Consider the following 25,580-nt stretch of genomic DNA (forward strand, 5'->3'; position numbering starts at 1 on the left):
GGAGTGTCACACATACACCGATGATTGTAGATGGACAGAGGGACAGGGACACAATCAGACACAGACCCAGAGATGAGGACAAACGGACAGGGAGGCACTCAGAAGCACACACAGCCAAACTGGTCATACAGTTGGACTGAGAAGACAAAGGAAGAGGCTCAGACAGACATACAGACACACAGAGACAGGGGCTCATAGCGGAGTACTAGTGGACACACAGACACACACACTCAGGCTTCAGACGGCGGTAATCGGGCATACTGCCCTCCCCATATAACATCTCCCCCCCCACCCCCCCTGCACCCACCACGGCGCCAGCTCTTTTTAATTAACTGAGGAGCAGCGGGCACTCAACTACTCAGGCTCGCTTTGACGGCACATTAGCCTTAACCATGTTGAAATTCTCCGATTTAATTGGCCGACTTTGTGATCATCTTGGGTCGGCGCCCACAGCGGTGTGTTGGTCGTTGTGCCTGCCGAGCCCGAGCTGCTTGCAGATTCTTTCCCAACCCTGTGAACGTGAGGCAAAGGGGCACAGCTGTTAATCTGGGGTGGTGGTGGGTCAGCAAGTTGTCCGTATCACTCTTGGATCATGGAGGGATAGCAAAGTGGGCATGGCGCAGCAGAGATCTGCCACTTGTCCCCTCTCCTGGTGGTATTTGTAGTGCAGGGGTCAGCACGTCCCCTCATGAAAGGCTTTGACTACCCTGTTCGCTTTTAGATCCGGGCCTGGAACATGGGGGGTACCAACTGTTTTAGGTACAAGTGGATCAATCAACTTACTTACTCAGCATCATGCAGGGAGTTAGTCGTGGGACCTAAAGTGGTAACCTTGTCATTTTTATATATCGCCTTTAGAGAGTAAACACCGTCCCCAAGTTCTTCGCAGACACAGCTAAATTATTTCCCTTTAGCTAAAATGAAAGTGCTGGCAGGTCCTCTTACCTACTCAGTGGCATGCAGGGCTAAAGGAGTAACCTTATGATTTTATATAGCGCCTTTCCAGAGTAGACATTACCTCCAAATTCTTCAGAGATACAGTACAACTGAAATGTTTCCTTTCATCTACAAATAAAATTCCAGAAAGCCCACTTACTTACTCAGTGTCATGCAGGCAGTTAGTCGTTGGGGTTAAAACCGGTAACCTTGTGATCCTATATAGTGCCTTAACACTATTTCCAGAATTCTACCTTTATTTACGTTTAGCCGTCCCCCTTAGCTCTGCCCACATAGTAATGAAACAGGACAATGAGGAGGGCTCTGTCCTGCCCCCCAACTCCTGAGGGGAGCTGAAATGTCCACATACTTACTGTGTGTCATGCAGGATGTTAGCCGTTTGGATTAAACTGGCATTTTATATAGTGCCTTTCCAGACAAAGCTTCACCTGTGAATGCTTTATAGATATTAGCGGAATTGCCCCCCTACATCTACAAGTAAAGTTCTAGAAAGCCTGCTTACTTACCCAGCATCATGCAGGGAGTTAGTGGTGGGGAGTTAAAATGATAGCCGTGTAATATTATATAATGCCTTTCTAGGGTAACCACTATCTCCAGGTGACTTATAGATGCAGCAGAGTTCTTTTTATCTGGAATTAAAGTGCTGACAGGTCCATTTGCTTACTGAGTGTCATGCAGGATTAAACTGGTAACCATGTGATTTTATATAGTGCCTTTCCAGACAATGCACTGTCCTCAGGTGCTTCACAGATACAGCTGAATTGTTTCCCTTTATCTACAAAGTAAGTAATAATAATAAGTTGCGTTTATAGAGCACCTTTCAGAAACCCAAGGTCGCTTTACATATAGATTGGGAGGAAAATAAATAAATAAATCACACAGAAGACAAAAGTTCATCAAAGAGGAAAGTTTTGAGTTGAGATTTAAAGGTGGAGAAAGACAAGCAATCACGGAGAGAAAGCAGAGTTGAAGGCAGGGCCGGCCATCTTAATGTATGGGCACACTGGACAGTTGCTAATCTAATCCATGCTAATCTATGTATGTTATGACTTGCTGACTGGTGGTGTAGGTTGGAGCCCCAGTGCACTGCTTTGCCCGGGGCCCTATAATGCTGTTAAGATGGCCCTAGTTGAAGGTCCATAACACCGAAGGGCCTGCCCTCCAGGGTGGAGAGTCTGGTGCATGGGACAGTAAGGGGATTACTGCACGAAGACCTGAGAGAGCGACAAGGAGTGTATGGGGTGTATGGAGCTGAGTGAGGTAGAGAGGGGCAAAGGTAATATAGGGCTTTGAAGGGGAGAAGCAGAATTTTGAATTTAGTCCTTGATGGAACCAGTAACCAGTTCAGTTGGGAGAGGACAGGGAAGATGCGAGCAGAAGGCTCTGTGTGGCTGCGGAGTTCTGAATGTACTGGAGCATCTGTGTAGATTTTGCAGGGTGGCTGATGAAGAGGGAATTACAGCAATCAATACGAGACATTATGAAACAGTCAACCAGAGTTTGAGCATCATTAAAGGACAGAAATGGACAGAGGCGAGCATTATTACGGAGATAACAAAACGAAATTATGGACAGAGACCTAAAATGCTGGAAAGTCGACTTACTCATTGAGTATCAAGCAGGCAGCTAGTTGTAGGGGTGAGGCTGAGATTTTATAGCACACCATTCCGGTGCAAACCTCATCCCAAAGCACCTCCCTGTTGTTGCAGTGGCACTGCCAGCAGGTTTAGTGGCACGCTGGCATGGCTGGTGTTGCCACCTTGTGCCTTACAGACCAGCTCTTTTTTTGTAGGGAGCACGACCCGCCCCGACAGTGTAATGGTGGTCGGTATCATTTAGTCGATGGCAAAGAGTGACGTGCTTGATTTGGAAATCTAAACACACGCAGCCAGTCGCTAATAATAAGGAGTTGCTCCTTGCCTGCTCCTAATGAGCACAACAGAATTTATAAAGAGCAAAGAGTGAAAAACAATTATTTCATAATGAGGCCAGTTGGCTCACTTTTGCAAATCATTAATTAAACAAGCAAACCGTGCAATTAAGAATTAAACAAGTCATGAGCAACGGCAGAGCCAGTCGTGAGAAGAAAAGAACAAGTCAGCAGCATGGCAGACGGCTCTGCCGCACAGTGAACACTGCCTAATCACTCTTCTTCTTCTTCTTCTTCTTCTTCTTCTTTCTTTTTTGCAAGGCTCATTAAGCCCCTCTCCCTGGACCCTTTTAGACAATATGGGGATTTATTGAGGGGTGAGTGACAATCACAATAAAGGGGCTCTTAGGGGCCAATCCCACCCACCTGGTGAAGGCTGGATTCACTCATCCCCAAGCATGAGTTATACAAAAGAGCACCCCCTTGTGGAATCATTTGGGATGTCTTTTTTCTGTGCATTTTTCCTCATTTTGGCCACTAGGGGCAGATTTAAAGACGTTGACACTCCATTCGTCCATCCATTTATGAGTAGCATTCCACAATGACTTTAAAAATCCACTACAACCGCAGCCTTCTGCCCAGCACTACAGTAAATGTGCCCAGCATTGTACAGTCATGTTCAGCTGGGATGGTCGCCCCGTCCAACTGCTTCTGAAATGGGCTTTGAGTAAACGGCAGCCGCTCCTGAAATTGCGAGGAGGCTGCTGCTATTTACTTGTTACAAAATGAAAACAGGGAAATAATTCATGTTAATGTATTCCGCTTGCCTGGGGATACAAAAAACAGATCTAATTTTAGCCTGTTGTGATTTGAGCAGGTCCATTTGGTGTTTGTCCTCCGAGGGAAAGTTATTGATCTCTCATGAGATGAAGGCACCTTAGGTGGCCCATATTCTGCCACCATGTGACGCCATGAAGACACAAAGGCCGAATTTGATGACTCCTGCAAAAGTCGCTTACAGATCTTAAGAGCTTGAGATGCAAGGCAGTGGGATCAGTGCCAGTCGATGAAGAGAAACGAGAAATAAATACATTTACAAGTGAGTGACAAGTGCCGAGAGCCAGTGAGGTTCTGTAAATCAGTAATGCCACAGTCAGATGACAAGTGAAATCCATCCCTAGTGACCTGGTGGGTCCATATGGTAGATAGAGAGATCGATACATAATACTGTACATGGTGGGGATATAGAAGTACATCAGGCCAGACTGCCTAGCAGCCACTGGGGTTATGAATCTGGTGTGTCCTGCAGCTGGTGGCCAACAGAGGGCGATCAGGAGAGATGTGAAAGAAAACCCTGGTGACTCTGAACTGGATTAAGCCAGTCTGAATGGGTGAATTAAAGCTGAAATACTGTACATCTCTTAGCTATTATTTTGACATTATAACTTATAGAAATAAATTAGATCCCCTAATACTCTATCTGTCAATTATATAGTGCCTTTGCGTATCTATCTGTCTATGATATATGACAGGGTGGTGGGGTTGGTGGAAGTTTCTAGAGGTATTCTAAACAAGGGGTTCCCAACTCCAGTCCTGGTTGGCTGCAGTGGCTGCAGGTTTTCATTCTAACCCTTTTCTTAATTAGTGACCTGTTTTTGCTGCTAATTAATGTTTTTTGAATTAATTTTAATTGACTTTTTTTTTTAAGATTTGTTCCCCTGAATTTTTTCGTTTCTTTCCTAAAAATGGCACCCAAACAGAAGTGAAATGTGAAGTGAGTGAGCCAACAGAAGACCACCTAAGTAAGGGCCTCAAACTCCAACCAATTTCACTCCAACCAGTTGCTCAAGGAGGCGCCGATTCTTGTTGTTAATTAAACCCGTTCTTTAATTCCATGGCTTGTTGCTGCTCTCATTGTGCAATAGCAGACAATTCCAAAATTGTTGATTTTCTCTTTTCTAAGAGCACTGTTATAATGTTTTGGGGGTCCTGAGCCGATCAACATTCCTGAGACCTCCACCCTTTTTATTTTCAGATATTGTATGATGGTCACAGTTTGCTGGTCCTGTTTTGGCTCATTTTGTATCTCATTATTGTTTGGCTGCTAATTAAGGAAAAAGTAACAATTAAGGGGTCCGAGTCTTCAAGAGCAAGTCAAATAAATTGAATTCAAAAGAAATTAATTAGCAGCAAAATCAGGTCACTGATTACAAAAAGGGTTAGAATGAAAACCTGCAGCCACTGCTGCCTTTCAGGACTGGAGCTGGGGACCCCTGCACTAGACTAGACCCTATCAAAGCCCAGTAAGCCAACTCTACAGCTATGAATTTGGGGTGTTCTGCAGCTGGTGTCCAACAGAGGGCAATCAGGAGAATTGTAAGAATGACCAGAGTGGTAGCATAACCCCAGCCACCTCAAACTGGATCAAACCAGCTTAGTAAGGGAGGACTGGATGATTGTAGTCTAGGTGATTGAACTAAGAAGCTTTAAATTGTCAATTTTTTACTCGTATGGATTTTTATGATATATGGGAGAAGGGGGGTATTTTTAAAGGACTCAACTTTAACACCTTACCTTCATTCAGTCTTAAACTGGCTTAATCCAGTTGAAGGTCATGGGCTTCATTTTTACAACATACACGATCACCCTCTGCTGGCCACCAGCAGCAGCACACTCCAGAGTAACAAGCTTGATGTACTAGATAGATAGACAGATAGATAGATAGATAGATAGATAGATAGATAGATAGATAGATAGATAGATAGATAGATAGATAGATAGATAGATAGATAGATAGATCCATTATAAAATTGGCAAAATCCACTTTCAGGTCACAAAGCTGTTAGCCACATCTTTTATATAGTGCCTTTCATATATATCTATTATATAGTGCCTTCTATCTATCTATCTATCTATCTATCTATCTATCTATCTATCTATCTATCTATCTATCTATCTATCTATCTATCTATCTTTTATATAGTGCCTTTCATCTCTATCTCTCTATCTATGGTATGATGGCCGTCCTGATGTATGCCAGGCCATTAAGCCTACACCAGGTGATGATCAGATGACCCCACCTCTTGGGAAACCACCCACAAAATAGAAAGGAACATGGTAGAGGGTTAGGAGCAGGCTATTCCTGGCGCAGACACAGCGCATTGCCGTACCCGCCACATGACAAACCAACTCAGGATCCCAGATTAAGACCCGAGGACAGCCATGCAATGGGTGACACCTCAGCACCATACCAGTTCAGATGGAGTGGAAAAGTGTAAGGTTTTTTATGGTAGCTGGAGTGCCAAATCTGCCACCAACCCCCAGGTTTTTCCCTGCAGGTTGGAGGGCATACATACAGGGCTGGATACAGATTAACATCATACCCAGGACGGAACATGGTAGAACAAGCACAAAAATAATAAACACATAATAATGCTAACAATAAACATAAATAACAATATTATCATAAGCAAAAGAATCAAACATAAATAAAAAAGACAGCAGAGGACAATCAAAAAGGGTGTAAAGTGACCCCATGACTCTGAACTGGATTAAGCCAGTTTGGCAGGGAAGGCAGACAAAGTGTTAAAGGCTGCCAGTTTTCCAGCCATAGTGACCTGGTGACTGTATATTTTCTAACGGGATGTCTAGAGGTGCACAAGGCCCGACTCCATTTCAGCTCAGTAATCCTGCACCAGGCTTATACATATTTTATTTGCTACAGCTGACAGCCAACAGAGGGCAATCTGGAGTAGCATAACATTTCCAGAGTAATTGTAAACTGTCCATTTAGCAAATATTGAATGATTGTAGACAGTGTGGTTAATGCGAGAAGCTTGGAGTCATCAGTTTGTTATCCACAGGGATCCATATGGTGTATGGAGGCCAAGGGCAAATGCTACCCTAAATGATTAGCTTGAGCAGAGCTGACCCTGAACTGGACCCTTGACCAATTTACTACCCATTTTGATCCAGTGAATCCATATGATATAATGGAGGTCTAGCTTTCCAGTAAGACTACACTAGAATTATGAATCTTGTGGGTGCTGCATCAAGTGGCCAATAGAGGGAGATCAGGAGAAATATAAAATGACCCCCGTGACTCACAACCAGTTTAGTGATGAATGTAGGCACAGTTAAAGGTGAGAAGTGTTGAGCTGTCAGTTTTCGTACTGTAGTGACCTGGTGAGTCCCTATTTTTTAAGGGGGTGACTGCATCACAGCAGGGTTATGAATCAGGTTTGCACTTCAGCTGGGGTCCAGCAGGGGGTGATGAGGAGAGTTTTCTCCTTATTGTATATTTAATTATAGTGTACTAAAAAACTGAACCCATATGAGAGATGGTGCTAATGGGGCACTGGACAGGCTGGTGTCCCTTCTAGTGTGGGTTCCTGCCATGCACCTCATGGTACCAGAATAGGCCACCAATCTGAAATAGGATGAAATGTTATGTTACCCTATAGACGTTGTCACCTTTCACCTGTGGTTGTGAAAAGCTACCAAATGTTAAAGTGAATGTCATCCTGCTGTGAAAGGTGCTATATACAAATAAAGTAGATTAATTTCTCCTGCACCATTTCCTGCTGCTCGATTTGATTGCCTGCGGGCTGCCTTATCACCACCTCTCATTTCAATTGTAATTACTGCTCGCCATGACCTGTCACTCGCAACATGAGGCTTTATTTTTTTTTCAGTTCAGCAACCTCGCCTCGCGTTCTCCATTGGCTTGCAGGTCTTAGGAGCTCGAGGCTGATGAGTGCAGCACCGAACGGAGATTTATGACACAAATAGAATTAGTCTGATCCAATTGAATTGCAGTTTAATGAGCTATCTCCCTTCAGGAAGTAACACAACGTCTGATCCGTGTTGTTTTTGCGAACATTTCGCTTTAAGACATGTCAGGGCATCGGCCTTTACAGTAGAAGACTTCCCAATGCCAGGCCCTGGTGGTCACACGTCTCTCAGCAATTACAGAAAGTTTTTCCATTTTCCTTAATTCTCTCTTCAAATCATTTTTAATTGCATCAACGGCCATTGCTTGGACACCAAAGTGACCACATCACCAGAAAATGATTGTATACAATAGTAACCTTTTTTTTTGTTATTCTTTATTTCACCTTATGCAGCATCTTGTATTAGGAATTTGTTCGTTTTCACAAACCCTTTGGGGTCAGAGCACAGGGTCAGCCATTGTACAGCGCCCCTGGAGCAATTACAGGTTAAGGGTCTTGCTCAAGGGCCCAGCAGAGTAGGATCTCTTTTGGCAGTGACGGGGATTCGAACCAGCAACCTTCTGGATACCAGCACAGATTCTTAGCCTCAGAGCCACCATTCCACCACTAACCTGGGTTCTACTCTGAGTAAAGCCTTCAACAATCCCATCTGTCAAAGCTTGGCTTTACCGCTTGTTGGTGTACAAACCCACTGGTCATCATCTGCCCATGTCAGTTGTTACCAGGTGGGCATTTTAGTGTGATTTTGGATTGGTTGGTCTGATACCACTTGTCATTAGTGGATGTGTCCTACACTCTTCCCTGTGTTTGACATCACCGAGTTGCAGTGGCATCGGGGCAAGCTCCATGCCCTATGATTTCCAGCTGTTTCTTTCTGGTAATTTCTTTGTGATGCATTTAACTTTTGTTTTTCACTTTCATTCATTTTGACTATAAGGTTGTTTTTTTTCCCCACTCATCTGGTTGCTGATGTGTTAGATTTCTGTGTGTCACACTTACTTCAGCCCTGCAGTTCCCCTCACCTCACTCAGGTTAATAAAACTGAACTTTTGGTCTGTATTTTATTAAATGGTCAGAGCAAAAGCTTTCTTTAAGGAGTTGAAAAGCTGCCTGTGATTGGCCGAAAGAGTCATCTGGCGAGGCAGTGGTGCTGCAGGAAGTATGGCGCGCAGTCTGATTGGCAGAGTGAAGGATGGAGTGCAGTCTGATTGGGCGAGTAAAGAGTAGAGCTTATTCTGATTGGCTGATTGAAGACATGCACTTATTATTATTAGCTCAGTGATGAGTGGTGCTCCATGTGATAGACAAGTGAAGAGTAGAGCTCAGTCTGATTGGCAAAGTGAAGATTGGAACTTGGTCTAATTAACTCATTGAAGGAAGGATCTCAGTTTTAATTGGCCGAGTGAAGGTTAGAGTTCAGTCTGATTGGCTGAGTGAAGGTTGGAGCTCATTATGATTGGCTAAGTGATGGGTGGAGCTGAGCCTGATTGACTGAATGAAAGGTAAAGCTCAGTCTAATTTGCCGAGTGTATTCTCATTTTGAAAGATGATGTGAGTTTAGACTCAAATGATTATGTATATAATATATATTATATTATAAAGCAGAGGGGAAACTGCTTTTCACATGACCTGTTGTGAAGGGATACAGCTTTCTCTGATGGGCCAGGCAAAGTGAGGTGGAATGCCATCACAGGGTGATCATCTGCTGCAGAATCGTACTGGGAGGAATGGAGCAGTATGTAATTGGCATAGAATGGTCAAGTGGGCTAATATGAAAGTGAGTCTGCAAAGAAATTCAGGCATCACAAAGACTGGAGCTTAGTCTGATTGGCTTAGTGAAGGGTGGAGCTCAGCCTGATTGGCCGGGGGAAGTAGCATTTTTAGAGGTGCTGTGAGGTCTGACTCAAGTGATTGGTCAAGTGGGCGGAGCTCTCTCTGTCTTTTTGGCACTTGGATGTAATTATTTCCATTCACTTCGGACTTTATAATGCTATTCCTGGTGTTTGTTTTTTGATTTGGAGTTATTTTCAATGTATTTGCATCTTCCCTTGATGCCATCTTATTTTCATATGGGATCCACCATTTTGTGCACTTGTGTTTACTGGTTGCCATGCAGCTTCATCAGAGGTGATTAACTAGTGACATCAGGGGTCATCTATATCTATTCTATATATAAAGTCCAACATCTGTCTGTCTGTCTGTCTGCTTTTCACGAGAGAACTACTTAACAGATTTAGGTCTAGTTTTTTTCTATAATTTGCTGAAACATTCCAGTTGATTTTGTGACTTCTCTCATCGCACTAAGAATCATAGTTCGCTTACGGTACCAACTTGTTTGTACGAATCCGACAGAGAGGCTGCGGGCCAGGGGGTGAGGCCCTCTTCACTCACTGCCAGCCTCCCATTTGAGTCGCTCTCCTTCTCGCCACACATTGCCTCCACTTAGCTAGCGATACCTGTTTGTTCAGCAGACATTATCATCTACAGATCGTTAAGGAGTAACATTTGACATTTTTGAGAGAGAGAGAGATCAGAGCTATGTGTGTTTCAGCGGGTAGCTGTTGATTGCCAGAGATATCACGGCCACGTGCTCTTCTCCCCACACGAAGCTGAACACGATCAGATACAGTGTCAGCGTTTGACGTTGGAGCATACCTAGCTTCTGCTTGTCCAGAATTACATTTTTTTCTTTTTTTTTGTGTTTAATTGATTTTTAAAGTTTGTCCTGTTTCACTACAACGTGGATAGAGCCATGGGGAACAGCTAGTAGGGTATAAGTGTACTTCCCGAGATCACATAATTTCCCAAATATGTAGATTTCTCAAAGAAGCACAAAAGCTTGTTTTTATTTCGTTCATGTTTTCTGGCTCTCAGATCTCTATTGACTATGAGTTTGGGTTCTATTTTGGGTTTTCTCGCTTTGATCTCTTGTTCTCTCAGTTATGATTTAGCTTTGTTTTGACTCAGGTTTATTTCCCAGTTCGTCCATTTGCCCTTGTACTGTTACACTCTCTGTCTGACCAAACAAAGTTAAGGACAGTGACATTACGGGTGACCATCTGCTGTAGAATCTCTCTGTGGCTGAGGGAGGTGGAAGGGTGGAACTGTCTGTGATTGGCTGAAAAGAGTCAGATGTGTTGATATCAAAGGAGAGACAGTGGTGCTTTTGGAAGGGTGAAGGTCAATCTGACTGGCTGAATGAAGTCACATTCTGTAGAGTTGATATGAGGTCTGAATCAAGAAATTGGTGTAAAGGAACAAAGCATTCTTTGATTGGCCAAGCAAAGTTAGGGAGAATAACATCACAGGTCTGCTATAGAAATTGTCTGTAGGTGAGAGAACAGGGGTGGAGCTTACTGCGATTGGCTGATTAGAGTCACATTCTGATAGGTAATGCTTAGGTGTGTATCCCTTGATCAATGTGGGGTGGAGCTGTTTTTGATTGGCTGAGTAACGTTAGGGAGAATGACATCACAGGTGATCATCTGCTTTAGAAACCTCTGCGACTAAGAGAGGTGGGAGGAGTGGTGCTGTTTCTGATTGCCTGAGAAGTGTCAAATGTGTTGATATCAAAGGTACGACAGTGGTGCTTCAAGATTGGTGGTGCTCTGCTTGGCTGAGTGAAGTCTCATTATGAGATGTGATGTGATGTCTGAATCAAGCAAGTGGTGTAAAGGATGAAGCTCTCTCTGATTGACCAAGCAGAGAATTAGGGAGAATAGCATCATCTGTAGGTGAGAGAACTGTGGGGGTGGAGCTGATTGTGATTGGCTGAGTGAAGTCACATTCTGAGGATTGATGTGAGGTGTTTATCAAGTGGTTACTGTCGATGGGCAGAGCTGTCTTTGATTGGCTGAGTAAAGATCGACATCATCATCACCAACATCATAACTCACCTGTTGTACTTTACAATGCTTCAGATGTGTCAGATGGGAGGGGGAGACACTAGCGCATCAGTTTAGGTGGAGCTCAGGATTGGCACTCCATCCTCTGTAAAAAAACTTTATACTGTTCAGTATGGTGCTGAGGTGTCACCCGTTGCACAGCTGCACATGGATATCAATCCGGGTGGTATGGTGGGTGCAGCAATGCGCTGTAATCACGCATGCTCCCTACCTCCTCCTCTTCCTCCTCAGTCTCACTGTCTGAGTGAAGCCTCATTCCAAGAGGTGATGCGAGGTCTAAATCAAGCTGTTGGTGTAAAGGAACAAAGCTGTCCCTTACAGTTAATGTGAGGTGTGCATCAAGTTTTTATTGCAGAGTGTCATGAATCTCAAGAGTCCCAAAGCACCAAGTCCCAAAAACTTCCAAATAAGAAGTTCAAACCTGCCTAGTAACAAGGGAAGGCTCAGAATCTTTTTAAAATTAAAGATACCTTTTTTACAAAATGACCTGGGGCACAAAGAAGTTCCATGGAGCACAAAAGTCAAAGGAGCTGCCAAAGCAATAAGGCAATACAGTAGAGAACAAAGTCCCGATACAGAATCTAAGAGGTGAAGTCAAAAACAGCATAGGTTCAAAAATCAAGAAAAAGTAAAAAAAAAAGCACCAGAATAAGCAAACGAAAACTCACCCCACCAAGAGTGCATTCAGAATGAACCGCAAGGGACGGGTGGGTTGCCTCCGCCTTTATAGGGCTGAGGGCATTCCCTTGTAGTGATGGGCAGGTAACCCTGCCTCTCGGGTAACCACCCGCAAAACATAAGGAATATACACATGCATCAGGAATAAAGGTGTCTACATACGTTTTGTGGACTTGGAAAAGGCGTTCAACCGTGTCCCTCGGGGAATCCTGTGGGGGGTGCTCCAGGAGTTTGGGGTACCGGACCCCCTGATAAGGACTGTTTGGTCCCTGTACAACCAGTGTCAGAGCTTAGTCCACATTGCCGGCAGTAAGTCGAACCTGTTTCCGGTGAGAATTGGACTCCACCAGGGCTGCCCTTTGTCACCGATTCTGTTCATAACTTTTATGGACAGAATTTCTAGGCACAGCCAGGGCATCGAGGAGGTCCGGTTTGGTGGACTCAGGATTGGGTCACTGCTTTTTGCAGATGATGTTGTCCTGTTTGCTTCATCAGGCCGTGATCTTCAGCTCTCTCTGGATCGGTTTGCAGCCAAGTGTGAAGCGGCTGGGATGGGAATCAGCACCTCCAAATCCGAGACCATGGTCCTCAGCCGGAAAAAGATGGAGTGCTCTCTCAGGATTGGGAGCAAGATCCTGCCCCCAGTGGAGGAGTTCAAGTATCTCAGGGTCTTGTTCACGAGTGAGGAAAGAATAGAGCGGGAGATCGACAGGCGGATCGGTGCGTCGTCCACAGTGATGCAGGCTCTGCATCGGTCAGTCATGGTGAAAAAGGAGCTGAGCCGTAAGGCAAACCTCTCAATTTACCAGTCGATCTATGTTCCTACCCTCACCTTTGATTATGAGCTATGGTTAGTGACCGAAAGAACAAGATCGCGAATACAAGCGGCTGAAATGAGTTTCCTCCGCAGGGTGTCTGGGCTTTCCCTTAAAGATAGGGTGAGAAGCTCAGTCATCCAGGAGGAGCTCAGAGTAGAGCCGCTGCTCCTCCGCATCGAGAGGAGTCAGATGAGGTGGCTCGGGCATCTGATCAGGATGCCTCATGGAAGCCTCTCTGGTGAGGAACGTCTAACTGGGAGGAGGCCCCGAGGAAGACCCAGGACACGCTAGAGGGACTATGTCTCTCGGCTGGCCTGGGAATGCCTCGGAATTCCCCAGGAAGAGCTAGTAGAAGTGGCTGGGGAGAGGGAAGTCTGGGCATCTCTGCTCAAGCTGCTGCCCCCGTGACCCGATCTCGGATAAGCAGAAGAGGATGGATGGATGGATCAGGAATAGAGCAAATAATTAACAAATGTAACACTAACATAAATAAATAACTCAAAAATGAGTAAAAGGACATAAAACAAGTATTTGAACGCCAGCCAGATCAGGAACCCTGGCAGAAATACAACATGGAGGTGTGGAGCTATCTGTGATTGGCTGAGGAAAGTTAGGGAGAATGATATCACAAATTATCATCTGTTCTGTGGTGCAAATGAGCTAGTGGCGCAGCCAGTGATTGGCTAAGGAGAGTCAGATGGGTTCATATCAAAGTGAGAATGTCTTGTGTCACTAAGGGCAGAGCTCAGTTGTCATCTGAGAGGTAATGAGAGGTCTAAATCAAGCAAATGGTGTAGAGAGGTGGAACTCTCTCTGACTGGCCAAGGACGGTTAGGGAGAATGACATCACAGGCGATTATCTACTGCAGCCTCATTCTACAGACGAACGAGCTGGTGGCGGCAAGGGGGTTACATAGCTATCTGTGATTGGCTAAGAAGAGTCAAAGGTAAGACAGGAAGGATGGAGTACAGTCTGATATGCTCGATTGCTATCTCTGATTGGCTTAGAAATGCTGAAGGTTTGCCACTTGTTATAACTGCCGCAAGCTTGTCAGACATGGTCAACAGGGTGGCACTGAAGGCAAATCCATTTTTAGTTGAGTGTCCAAAATGGTGGTACCCCTGTTTGTTTTAGGTAGGAAGATATCAAAGAAGTATGGGAGTGTTAATGAAAAATGTGCTAATGCCAGGTCCTGGGAGGGGCAGAACTCCACCTGGATGGCCGAGTGGAGTCTCGCAGGGTGGAGTTGAAGGAGGGTGACAACGATAGAGTCCTTTACTGTGGGTGGCCAGATGAGCATTGTGACTTTAGAGCAGCTTGCCGCCCCATCTTTAATTTAGAGGTGGCCATCAGCAGCACCACTCTTTCTCCCTTTCTCCTTCTCCTTCTCGCCTTTTCTCTTTCTCTGGTTTGGCCACTGATTGTTTTGTCTTCTTCTGCCTGTCTTTTCCTGGCTTTCCTTCTGCAATCTCTGTTCTTTCTCTGTTTCAGCAAAACAATTAAGATCAAAGTTATTGACGATGAAGAGTATGAAAAAAACAAGAACTTCTACGTTGAGATTGGGGAGCCCCGTCTGGTGGAGATGAGTGAGAAGAAAGGTGGGGGATCTGCTGGTGGGGGCGCCCAGTCCTCACAGCCTGACCCAAATCACCCAGCCGTGGCAGCAGCACCCACATTCACTGGCTTGAGGTGGCAATGCGAATTGAGGAGGTCCAACATATTTCATTAGGCATCTTTACAAATGATGTCCTGAAAAACATGGGGGAACTTAGGGGAGCACACAATATGATGTTTCTTTGAATTTGCCTCCTAATGGGGGGCCACCATTGGGTGGTGGGGTTTTATCCGGTTACAAGTGCAGATTAGGCTTCCTGGGCACAGCTTCCTTGTAATGTCTGTCCTGGATCTGTTTCTCTGACCACCAAGCAAAAGTGAATGTGGGTCAGCCTGCCAGCCATCGTGCCATCTCACTAACACTCTGTCATAGCGAGGTGTGCTGCATGTGTCTGACCTGCCAGTGTGTGTGCATAAAGCATGACTTGAACCCATTGTTTTGAATCTGTCTTGTGTTCCCACAGGAAGAGCATTACTGTAAATATACTTGACCGTGAGGAGTATGAGAAACTGTCCAATTTCTACATCGAACTGCAGGAGCCAATATGGAAAAGACGAGGATGGACAGGTGTGAGAGTACCAAAAGACCCTTGAGACCCTCTCCTCTTTTTATCTCTCTACTCTCACACTGCCTTTTCTTTTCTGGCTTGCTGCGTTCCATCTCTGCTTCGTTGTCCTCTTCAGCTGTTCAAGCTGATGAGCGCGGCCTCCTCTACTTCTCCGCTGCACGATACACCATGGAGCAGCTGTTTGTCAGTGTAGTGCGGCAGGAGTATTCATCTGCAATAATTATCACCCATGTTCGGTGCCACTTCATATACCAGGGTGACCAGAGTGTGTCCTAAATCAAACGGAGCCCTTCGGGAATCGAGATTAAAATTAGTTGTGGCTGTAAAGGATTTCAATACTCAGCTAATCGGGAATGCGGTGAACGTGTGACAAGACAACACTCAGTTCACCAAGCTAGTCCAAAATCTCAACTTAGTGACACCATCCCAAGAGTCCATGGCTCTGCTGAAGAATTCGTTCAGGTTGATGCCCTCTGAAATGGCTCGTTGTCCCTGAGCAGCTGCAGGACTCAATCTTGGGACCTTTGGATTACAGAACTGTGCTGACTGCAAAAAAGAGCAACCAATCCAAAAGAATTAAGAGTGGGGATCAAGAGAAAGAGTGGAGTCAAAGAGTAAAGCAAGGGTCATAAACGAAAGTCAAAAAACATGGAGTCACAGCTTATATTCAATGAACCAGTAATCAGAATATCACATTAAGTAGTTCTCTAGGTTTGATCTAGTCTAAGATGTTAGAGGCTGTTTTGGTATGAACTTTATACCAGCGTGCCGATGACGGTGCATCCCTGGTGCATCATGGGAAAGCCCCTGTGATGCAAAAGCCACAGGACAGCGGCACCCAAAAACAAAATGACATCGGAAAAAATTAAGCAACTTCTAAACCCAAGTTCTAAATAAAATTCTGATTGTAGAATTGAACTACTTGAGTGTTAAAACCCTAAAACCACACAAAGTTAATTTTGTAACCTTAAGGAAACGCAAGAAAAATAATAAAGAACAACCATCTTAGTCATTATAGCTAAAAGAGCCACTTGTGACCCTGAACTGGATTAAGGGGGTTTAGGAATTTTATGCTTTTTAATATAATATTTACATGTGCATTTATTTACTTGGCAGACACTTTTATCCATAGTAATTTACGAAAGAGGTCAACTTAATCAACCTCTTATCGACTAGATGTCAGTTTTGGGACTGTTTGTGTTACAGTATAATATAATATAATATAATATAATATAATATAATATAATATAATATAATATAATATAATATAATACAATACAGGGAGCTTCACTCGAAAGAGCCCCTGAATATTCTGTAAAAACTCTTGCTAGAACGAAGCAATCTGAAAGAAAACAACGGGCAATGTGCTCCTCAGTATATGGAGCTTTGAACAAGCTGGGATGAGCCTGCGTCAAAGTGATGAGGTTGGCACCAGGCGGACGTCGCAACGTTTAACCTCCTTTTGCAACTTCTGGGTCATCCTGCCCGTATATCTTCACTCAGTCATTCGACTTCTCATCAGGATGGTGGTGTACAGTATTGAGCAGCGCGTATTCATGGGGCAAACCTATCGGGTCACCAATTTGTTTAAGCGATGTCAGAATCAACTGGATGATTGCGAGTTAACCAAAGGTTACTTCCAGCAAGATGGAGAAATGTGTCACACATCAGCAAGGAGCATGGCAGAAATGGAGTCCATCTTCGGCAACAGGGTCATTTCAAGAGGGCTTGGGCCACCACGATCAGCGGATCTGACACCACCAGACTTCTTCCTTTGGGGTTTGCTCAAAGGAAATGTCTATCGGGACAAGCCTTGCACTGTGGAAGATTTGAAGGAAAGCATCCAACGTGAAATTGCTGGTATTCCCAACAAGATGCTTGCCGATGCATTCATGCACATAGAGCGCCGCATTGAAATGTGTCTGGCAGAAAACGGACACCACTTCCAGCATTGCATGTAATGCAATTGATTACACAAACGTCAATGTATATAGTGTATTTTTTGGTTCAGATTGCTTCATTCTAATGGGAGTTACAACAGAATATTCGGGGCATCTTACAAGTGAATCTCCCTGTATAATATAATATAATATAATATAATATAATATAATATAATATAATATAATATAATATAATATAATATAATACAGACAAAGGGAGAACTTGTACGATCTACACAGACACCAAGCTGGCTTGGTTCCTGGATATGAGAAGTAGCAACACCAACTTCTGTTGTCACCAGGTCACATAATCCACTGCAGTAAGATAAAATAAGTTTTCCAAGCCGACTTATCCTATTACCCATTGGGCACATGGCATTATATAATATACTGCAGCATGGCAACCCTTCCTGGCAGCTGAGCACCCGCATATCAATATAGTGCAGCAGCTTAGCCGGTTGACTTGAACTGTCAAGAGGCACACAGATTGTAAAGTGTAATGTTCTCCAGAGAAGACATTATCTACCCTCATTAGCAAAAAATGTCACCCACGTAGAGTGCCACTTATTGTAACCAGGGTGACCACATTGTCCAGCGTTGTTTAAATCCTACTATGCACTTTGGGGATCAGGATACTTATGCGTTCTGCCTGTAAAGGTTTTCAGTGCTCTATCTGGTTTATGTTAATCAAAGTGCGCTGAACATAGGAGCAGAGACCATTCAGTCCACCAAGCTGTCACCCAATGGCGCCATCTTGAGATCTCTGCTGAGAAAGTCACTCTGGGTGATGCCCTCCCATACTGCTCATCCTTCCTGAGCAGATGCAGGACTTGAACTTGCGGCCTTTGGATTATAGAACAATCATACTAGCCACTGGAGCTAAAGGAGTCAAAGTGCCACCCATGACTCTGAACTGGATCATGTAGGTTTGATAATATAATATAATATAATCCATTTTAACTTGCTTATCCACAACAGGGTTTTGTGGCAGGTGTAGCCTATCCCAGTATCATCTGGTACAAGGCATCATATAATATACTGTAGCATGGTGCCCTCTGCTGGGAGCCAGGTACCTTCATATCAATATAGTGCAGCAGCGTAGCCGGTGGCATTGGGCCATCAAGAAGACATACGGAGTATAAAGCATAATGGTCTACAGTAATAACATCATCTACCATCATTATCAAAAAGTATCACCCACATATAATGCCACTATTTCCAGTCAGGATGATCAGATGAGTCCCACTATGCACTTTAGGGATCGAGATCCATATTAATTCTACCTGTAAAGGTTTTCAGTGCTAGGTCCAGTTTACACTGATGAGAATCCAGTGAACATAGGAGAAGGAGCATTCGGTCCACCAAGCTGGTCAAACTATCACCCAATGGCACCATCTTGACAGTACATATCTCTCAACATTGAGGAAGTATCAGGAGCCAGTCCTGGATTGGGCAGCAGTGTTTCAGAGGATCTAGCTATGCATGTATGCAGCCACAGTCATACTTGTGTCAGACAGACTGGAGCACCCAAAGAAAGTCCCCAGAAGAGCCACAGGGAGAGCGTGCACAGCCCACACAGACAGGTTAGGACTCAATGATGATCTGTGAGATGGCAGCATAACTGTATCACCACTGTGCCATCCTTTAATGTAAGCCATGTGTTTTTGTGAGAGTCAATTGGAGACTGCGTCCTGTGCCATTATGAGCACCAATGGTCATTGTGCCCTAGAGGCTCTTGCTGGGCCAAGTCAGGGTCACCTCTTAACCTTATACATGCATCTTTGTTGGAGACAAACTGGAGTATCAGATAAAATCCACACAAAGGGAGAACATCTACACAGACACTGACCTGGCCAGGCACCTGGAAGCACCAGCTTCTGTTGTCACCAGGTCACATAATCCAACACAGTATGATAAAATACATTTTCCAATTCCATTGTATCCATGGGCAGCTGAAGGTTATCCTGGCAGCATTAGGCACAAGGCGGGATGCAGATCTAAAATGGGGTGATACAGTGGCACAACAGGTGCCATTACCTCTTCCCTGTGCTTGGATACCAGTTCAGACAGTATTCCTTCCTCATGAAATTTGCATGTTCGTGACATTTATCCTCCAGGATTTCCAGTTTCCTCCCACGTGCCAGTTGGTGGGTTGGCAATGGGACTGAACAGACTGCATTTAAAAGTGCCACCCTTCACAATCTAATATTGAGTTTGCTCTTACAGATTGCACCCCAGAGCGGGCACACAAGCAACCCTGAAAAAGATCTTCTGTAACCAGTTATCAGCAGGGTGGGTGCCAACAGAGTATAGGGCGCTGGCATTGTGAACACTGTTGCAATATAACATGGCACATCCATCCCTCCATCCAGTCATTAATTTTCTGGCCCACTTATTCGATTCAGAGTTACAGAAAAGCAACACCTGCCCCAGCAGTGATGGGCACATGGCACAAATGCACCCCGGACAGGTTGCTCATTGTATAATAATTCACACTGGGCATACTGGCAGGCCTGATTATGATTAATGTTTTGCACATTCTCCATGCAGTGTGACTCCATAATATTTTCTCAAGTAACATTTGTTTGCTTGTGAATTTCCCCCAATTTGTCCTCTCAGTGCTGCTTTGCTTATATGGACTGTAAGTTGGCATTGCCAGTTCTTCAACTTTTGAGCTCAATTGATAACCCAGAAAGTTCTCCATAGTGCCCAGGTGTTCCAGTCTTCCTCCCACATCCCAAAGGCTGTGCATGTTAGGTTGATTGGCTCACTACAGCTGAGCCTGGGAGTTTGCAGCACTGTACCCTGCAATGGGCTGGCATCCTGCCCAGTGTTGGTTACTGTCCATTTTCCTAATGTTGCCCAGGAGAAGCTTCAGCTCCACAACTCTGCACTTGGAAAATGTGTTTTATTTTACTGTAATGGGTTATGTTCTGGTACGGTGGCTAATGCTGCCAACTTGTACCTCTTTGAACCTGGGCTCAGACCCTGATGGATGAATCAAAGGAGGTGATATCGACACACCAGGACCTTTTCCCAGAGGTCTGGTACAGCATGTTTATATTTTATTTTACGTTTTTTTTACAGCGTGTTAATATTTTTTTGATGAGTTTCTGTTTGTCACAATGGAGACCTAGCTGCCTATTTTTTTTTTGTCTTGGGAGCTTTGCTTTTTTTAAGCTAAAAAGGTCACCGCTGACGCTCCTAATCTCCTCGCTGCCAGCACACAATGCCAGATCTCATTCAAATTTTGAAAAAAGAAACTTCTCGTTCCAAGCCGCGCGCCTCACATTCTAAAGTTGCTGTTTTCCGTTCCAGTGATATAATCAATTAAACGTGCGTCGTCTGCACAGGAAATGTTAAGAGAGCTGGGTGCTGAAGCAGAACAAGCCGCCATTAATTAGGGCGTCTTTTTCTTAGTTATAACTAATCGCTCTGCTTCTTTGTGGTTTCCATGACTAAAACCACTTGACAAGCGTGAACAGCACTGAGACTGTAAAATGAGTTCTTTTCCTAATTCTGTTTGGTAATCTTATGTTTTCTCATTCATCTTTTCTGGTTGGCACATGAAGGCACTGAAGGGGGATGTAAGAAAAGAGCAGGCAGAGCACGTTAAAAAGAATTGGGGTCCCAGGACAAATCACCCACATTTCATTGGCCTTCTGAGCTGTAAAGGCACTTCAGAACAGGTCACCTACCTGAAGATAAGCATGTCTGAGCCCAGCCAGCACTTTCATGGGTGACTTGCCAGGAAAACCTGGATTGCTGCAAGAAGAGGTGTTAGTGAGGCCAGCAGGGGGCGCCTACCCTGTGTTTTTTTTTTTGTAGATCCCAATATCATAGTGCATTGTGAAGGAGGACACCTTCATATGAGACTTGAGTCTTTGTGGCCACAGAAAAATCTCTAGGCATCCTTTGAAAATATTTGGGTGTCCTGGCTAAATTGTCCATCATGGCCTCTTCCACTATAGCCCCCTAAACATCCTCTGTTCCTAACTGTCTAACTACCTCTGTCACCTCTTCACCACCTATTAGCTAATGTGCAGTGGGTGTACAGAAACAAGAGTGGTTGCCATCATATCACACAGGTGGATGCTGCACATTGGTGGTGGCTGAAGTGGCTCCCCACTATGTAAAGCATGTTGAGTATCTAGAAAAGCGCTATATAAATGCAGTTACTTATAAGTAAAGGTAGATGAGGAAACAAATACTGAAAGCGACTGGTGTCCTCAGACTGAGATATTCTGGCTCTTCACCATCTCTGAGACTGATGATGCCGTCTAAGCACTAATATTGTAAAATAATGGCAGGAGAAGAATAAGGGGGCAGAACACGTTGTATAGTATGTGCGTGATGTGATATCAAATAGGTCATATCAGGGCGATGCGGCACATCCAAACTAGCAAAATAGTGAAGACCGTTCAACAAAACGGCTTTGAAAGCAAGAAAGTGTACAAAACCACTAAAATCTTGACACCAAGTGTGTGTGACGTCATATGTCATGTAAACATCCCGTCGTGTTCAGCAGTAGGCACAGGAACCACAAACAAGCCGTGCAAAAATGACAGGAGACAAAATGGCATTGTGGTGTTGTGAATAAATCGTTACTAATAAATAAAAAGTAATAAAAATTTATTAATAACACACCAATTATATGGGCCACAAAGCGCTCAGATTCACACTTTTGTGTTTTGTTTGTTTTATTTACGAGTGCAACCAGCCTTGACTTGGCCCATGCACACTCACACACAAAGACAAGTAGCACAATGATTAAAATAAAAAAAAATAAAAAAGAATGTACTAAACAAACTATAAATACAAAACAATTAAACAGATAACGCATGTGCAGAACCATCCCCACCAAACTCCAATAGCGATAATTAATTAACTAAACAAAGACGCAAAAGAAACCCACCAGACGATACGTACTAACGATAAATGGTAAATACAAACAATGGTCCAGAACCAGAATGCAGATGATGGTGATGAATGAAATGAAGTCCCCAGTGAACAGCTTCCTGAAAGAAATGGAAAGTTTGTCCTACCATGAAGATGCCGTCCGATGTCATGGAGGGAAACAGCGTGTCTCCATACAAAGTGACTTCCAGGCCAAACAAAACCCCATGAAAAAGCTAGACACAGGACACAAGTCCAAGGGAAACCTGTAATCCTTGGGGTGTTGATGATCGTAATCCAGGCAGTATAAAAGAAAACACAAACAACAATCGCACCTCCCTTACGGTTTCTTACAGCTCCCTTTTAAATTTCAGCACCTCGTCTTTCTTCTCCCTGCAGCCATAGCAGTAACAGCTGACGCTGCCCAGTGGCAAAATGAACCCAAAAAGAACTGAAGTGTTTTTTCATGTAGCATTGCTACACAATTATAGCCTAAATGAAAGAACATTTGAGACAGTAGGAAAAGCCAACATGTTAGACTGTGGCGTGGTATACGACCAATTAAAACACACAACTTCATTAGTGTGCAGATTTAACCAAATTGAGACATGACTTGAATAAGAAGTGAAATCTATTTTTGTTACCCAGAGTGTAGCTGACGAAACAAGCAGGTGGATATACAGTAGCAGAGTAGAAAAGCAAACAAAATAGGAATAAGTAAAGGTAATAAGACTTGTCCAAAAACAGGCAAATAGGTAGAAAAAATTACTAAAAGGCGTGAGAAGATCAGGGCCACCCGAGAAGCTTAGACACGAGGTTTCCACAAAGATAGGGTGCACGATGCTCGAGCACTTGGCTTACATCAGGCGTCCTTTTTTATTTTTCTGTCCCTTAAAAAATGGTGCAAATGTCATTTTCTATGACATGAATGGAACCAGTTGAGCAAACTTATAAAAGTTGTTGGGAAAAAGAGCAAATTTCAATCACTGGAGTGTAAAAGACGGAAGCCTCACTCACGGGAATAAATACTGGAGAATTCACCTATCTGTAAAATGGCTAACTGACATTCCACACAAAGTGTGCTTTGCTGTGACCTCCCCAAGATTTCCTTACAGGTGCATGATTAACCGCACGTTTGTAAATGTTTTTACGAATTTTGGTTTCAACACGGTCAGCTTCTCCATTACCCAGGACATCTGGGAATAAACAGAGGAACTGGTCGTCCATTTCATCTCCGATGGCAGCACGAGGCCAATGGCTACACTCCTTCCTGTGTCAGCCTGGCCTTATCCTTTGGTTTCGGTTTCGCATGAATGCAGCCTTCTGTTCTCATCTTTATTTCTTTCATTTCTCATTCTGTTTTTCATTTTGTTGACAGCCCTGTTACTGCATGAGCTTGGTAAGAATTTCCTGCCCTTTTCTTCTTTTTCTTTCTTTGTTTTTAATTTAATTTTATAGTTTATTTTTCTTTGATTGTTTGACCTTTCCATTTTGAAACTGAATGTTTATCAGCATATTGTAATGGTGTGTCCTTTTTATGGGAGGTTTAGGATTCTGATTATAATACCAGTATGACAATGTGAGTGACGTCAGCCGTGGGTTTAAAATATGCAATACAATATACACATTCTGCATTGTTTGGGCCTTCCTAGAACCCCAGCAGGATTTCCGTGGTTTGCCCAATTCCCAAATACCTGCATACCAACTAATGATAGCCCTCATCCAACTCTGTTATGATACTGTTGCAGTCTTCTGGGATCTACAAAACTCAAGACCCAGGCATACCTAAAAACAAGGCCAAAAGGCACCAGATACAGACTAGTAACAAAACTCAGCCTGGTGTCAAACTCAAGAAGCAGGTTTCTCATCCTGCACAGGCCCAGTAAGGACTTAACTAAAGGTGAGGTGAGAGAGGAAGAAGCACATCTGGCCTCAAACCAAAATAAAGTGCCTTTATATTTTGAAGATTTCTTTAAGCAAATTTGAAAAAAAGAACAGAAAAATCAAATTGACCAAAAAAGAGGAAAAGCCTATAAGGTGAATCCAAAGCAAACAATACCAAGAAAGTCAGACGTGTTAATTCTTAACACATAAAGTTCAAAAACACAGAAAATTCATGAGAGCTGAAGAACAGAAGTATAAACTACAATATCATGATACTAATGCCATGTTTAATGCCAGCATACATAAGCAGGTGGTGATCCCAAAGCTGTGGCTTTTGGGTGCCCAACCCCCCCGGTTCAAAATACAAATAAACAAGAAATATACAAACATGAAATGATGAGTTGTGTGTTGATTAGCACAGGCAAGTAAGAATTTAACTGTACTATTTACATGTGACAACATGCTATACTGTATATTGTGTGTGTGTACAGTATATATATATAGGGCTATATAGTATTTAGACCCCTTCACTCTTTCTGCACACTTTATTGTGTTGTAGATTTTGTTTTAAATGGATACATTTTCCATTTTTGCCAACTATCTGCAGTCAATAACCTATAATGACAAAGTGAAAGTAAGATTTCAGAAAGGTCTGCAAATTTATTAAAAATAAAAAAAACTGAAATCTTTTATTCAAAGAAGTATTCAAACCTTTGATGTGGCACTCCAAATTGTGCTCAGGTGCCTCCTGTTCACTTTAATTCTCCTTGAGATGTGTTGAGAACCCAACTGGAGACCACCTGTGGTGAACTCAGATGATTGGACATCATTTAGAACAGCACAAGAAAGCTCTACAGGACTCGCAGAAACTCTCTGTAGACCTTATCAAATTATGGTGAGGCAAAGATCATGGTAAGGGAATAAAACCATTTCTTGAACTCTAAGTGTTCCCAGGAACACAGAGGCCTCAATAACTGTGAAATGGAGGAGTCTGGAACCATCTATTTTGTGGTTCCAACTAAAGGTAAGGGGACAGCCCACCATTGCAATCCACAATCACTTGTTGGGAACTCCCCTTTCTTAACTGGAACATTGCTTACCCCCTTGAGCCTTAAGGCTGCACTGTAGGTCTCTGCCCTAATGATATGGTGGACTAGCTAACTGCACCATGCTGCTTGCAGAAAGGCATGTCAGTCTAAAATTGGTGGGCCAACTTTAGTGACCTCTAATAATAAAAAAATAACACCCACTTGGCAGGGGAGAGGGACCCCAACTTAAATCTCACTTTATTCAGTTCCATTTCTTCTTTTCATCTCATCTTATGAGCCCAGTGTGCTATACAATAATAACAAATGTACTGTGATAAATACAACACACTACACAATTGTGCTAATACATTTTGATGACCCACTATGGCCGTTGACCTTACTCTGTTGGCAGTTGTCCTTAAGTGCCAATGTAGCCCATTAAAATGAAATGTCTGTATTGACCTGGCAGATGTGACACTTGAGTCTCCAGACAGCATAGACATTTGTCACTTGATTAGCAGCTCTCTTTGACTGCTTGTGATGCAAGAGATCACTTAATCATTTTTGTTTAATATCTTTTTTTTAGGTGGCTTCGTTAAGACAGGTAGGATATTTATTTTTTGTAACCTTCAAAGTCAAACCTGTCAAAGCCATCCTTGCTTTTTGCTTTCTCTAACTAACACGGCT

The 25,580-nt window shown here is 43.5% G+C and overlaps 1 protein-coding gene across 8 annotated transcripts in view; it reads left to right on the forward strand.

Annotated features, from left to right (window-relative positions):
* Positions 1-25,580, forward strand: part of slc8a1b (solute carrier family 8 member 1b) — a 258,252-nt gene that overhangs the window by 191,554 nt on the left and 41,118 nt on the right. For 4 of the 8 annotated variants that reach the window (XM_051919132.1, XM_051919131.1, XM_051919133.1 and 1 more), the window contains exons 3-5: positions 14,454-14,560; positions 23,360-23,380; positions 25,480-25,497. In XM_051919132.1, coding sequence (XP_051775092.1) covers positions 14,454-14,560; positions 23,360-23,380; positions 25,480-25,497 — 146 coding nt within the window. Of the gene's footprint in view, positions 1-14,453; positions 14,561-15,040; positions 15,145-23,359; positions 23,381-25,479; positions 25,498-25,580 lie in introns of all 8 variants that reach the window. The other 4 variants (XM_051919135.1, XM_028820461.2, XM_028820462.2 and 1 more) reach the window with 4 other exon arrangements.

This window comes from Erpetoichthys calabaricus, chromosome 15 (assembly GCF_900747795.2).
Source record: "Erpetoichthys calabaricus chromosome 15, fErpCal1.3, whole genome shotgun sequence".
Taxonomy (NCBI): Eukaryota; Metazoa; Chordata; class Cladistia; order Polypteriformes; family Polypteridae; genus Erpetoichthys; species Erpetoichthys calabaricus.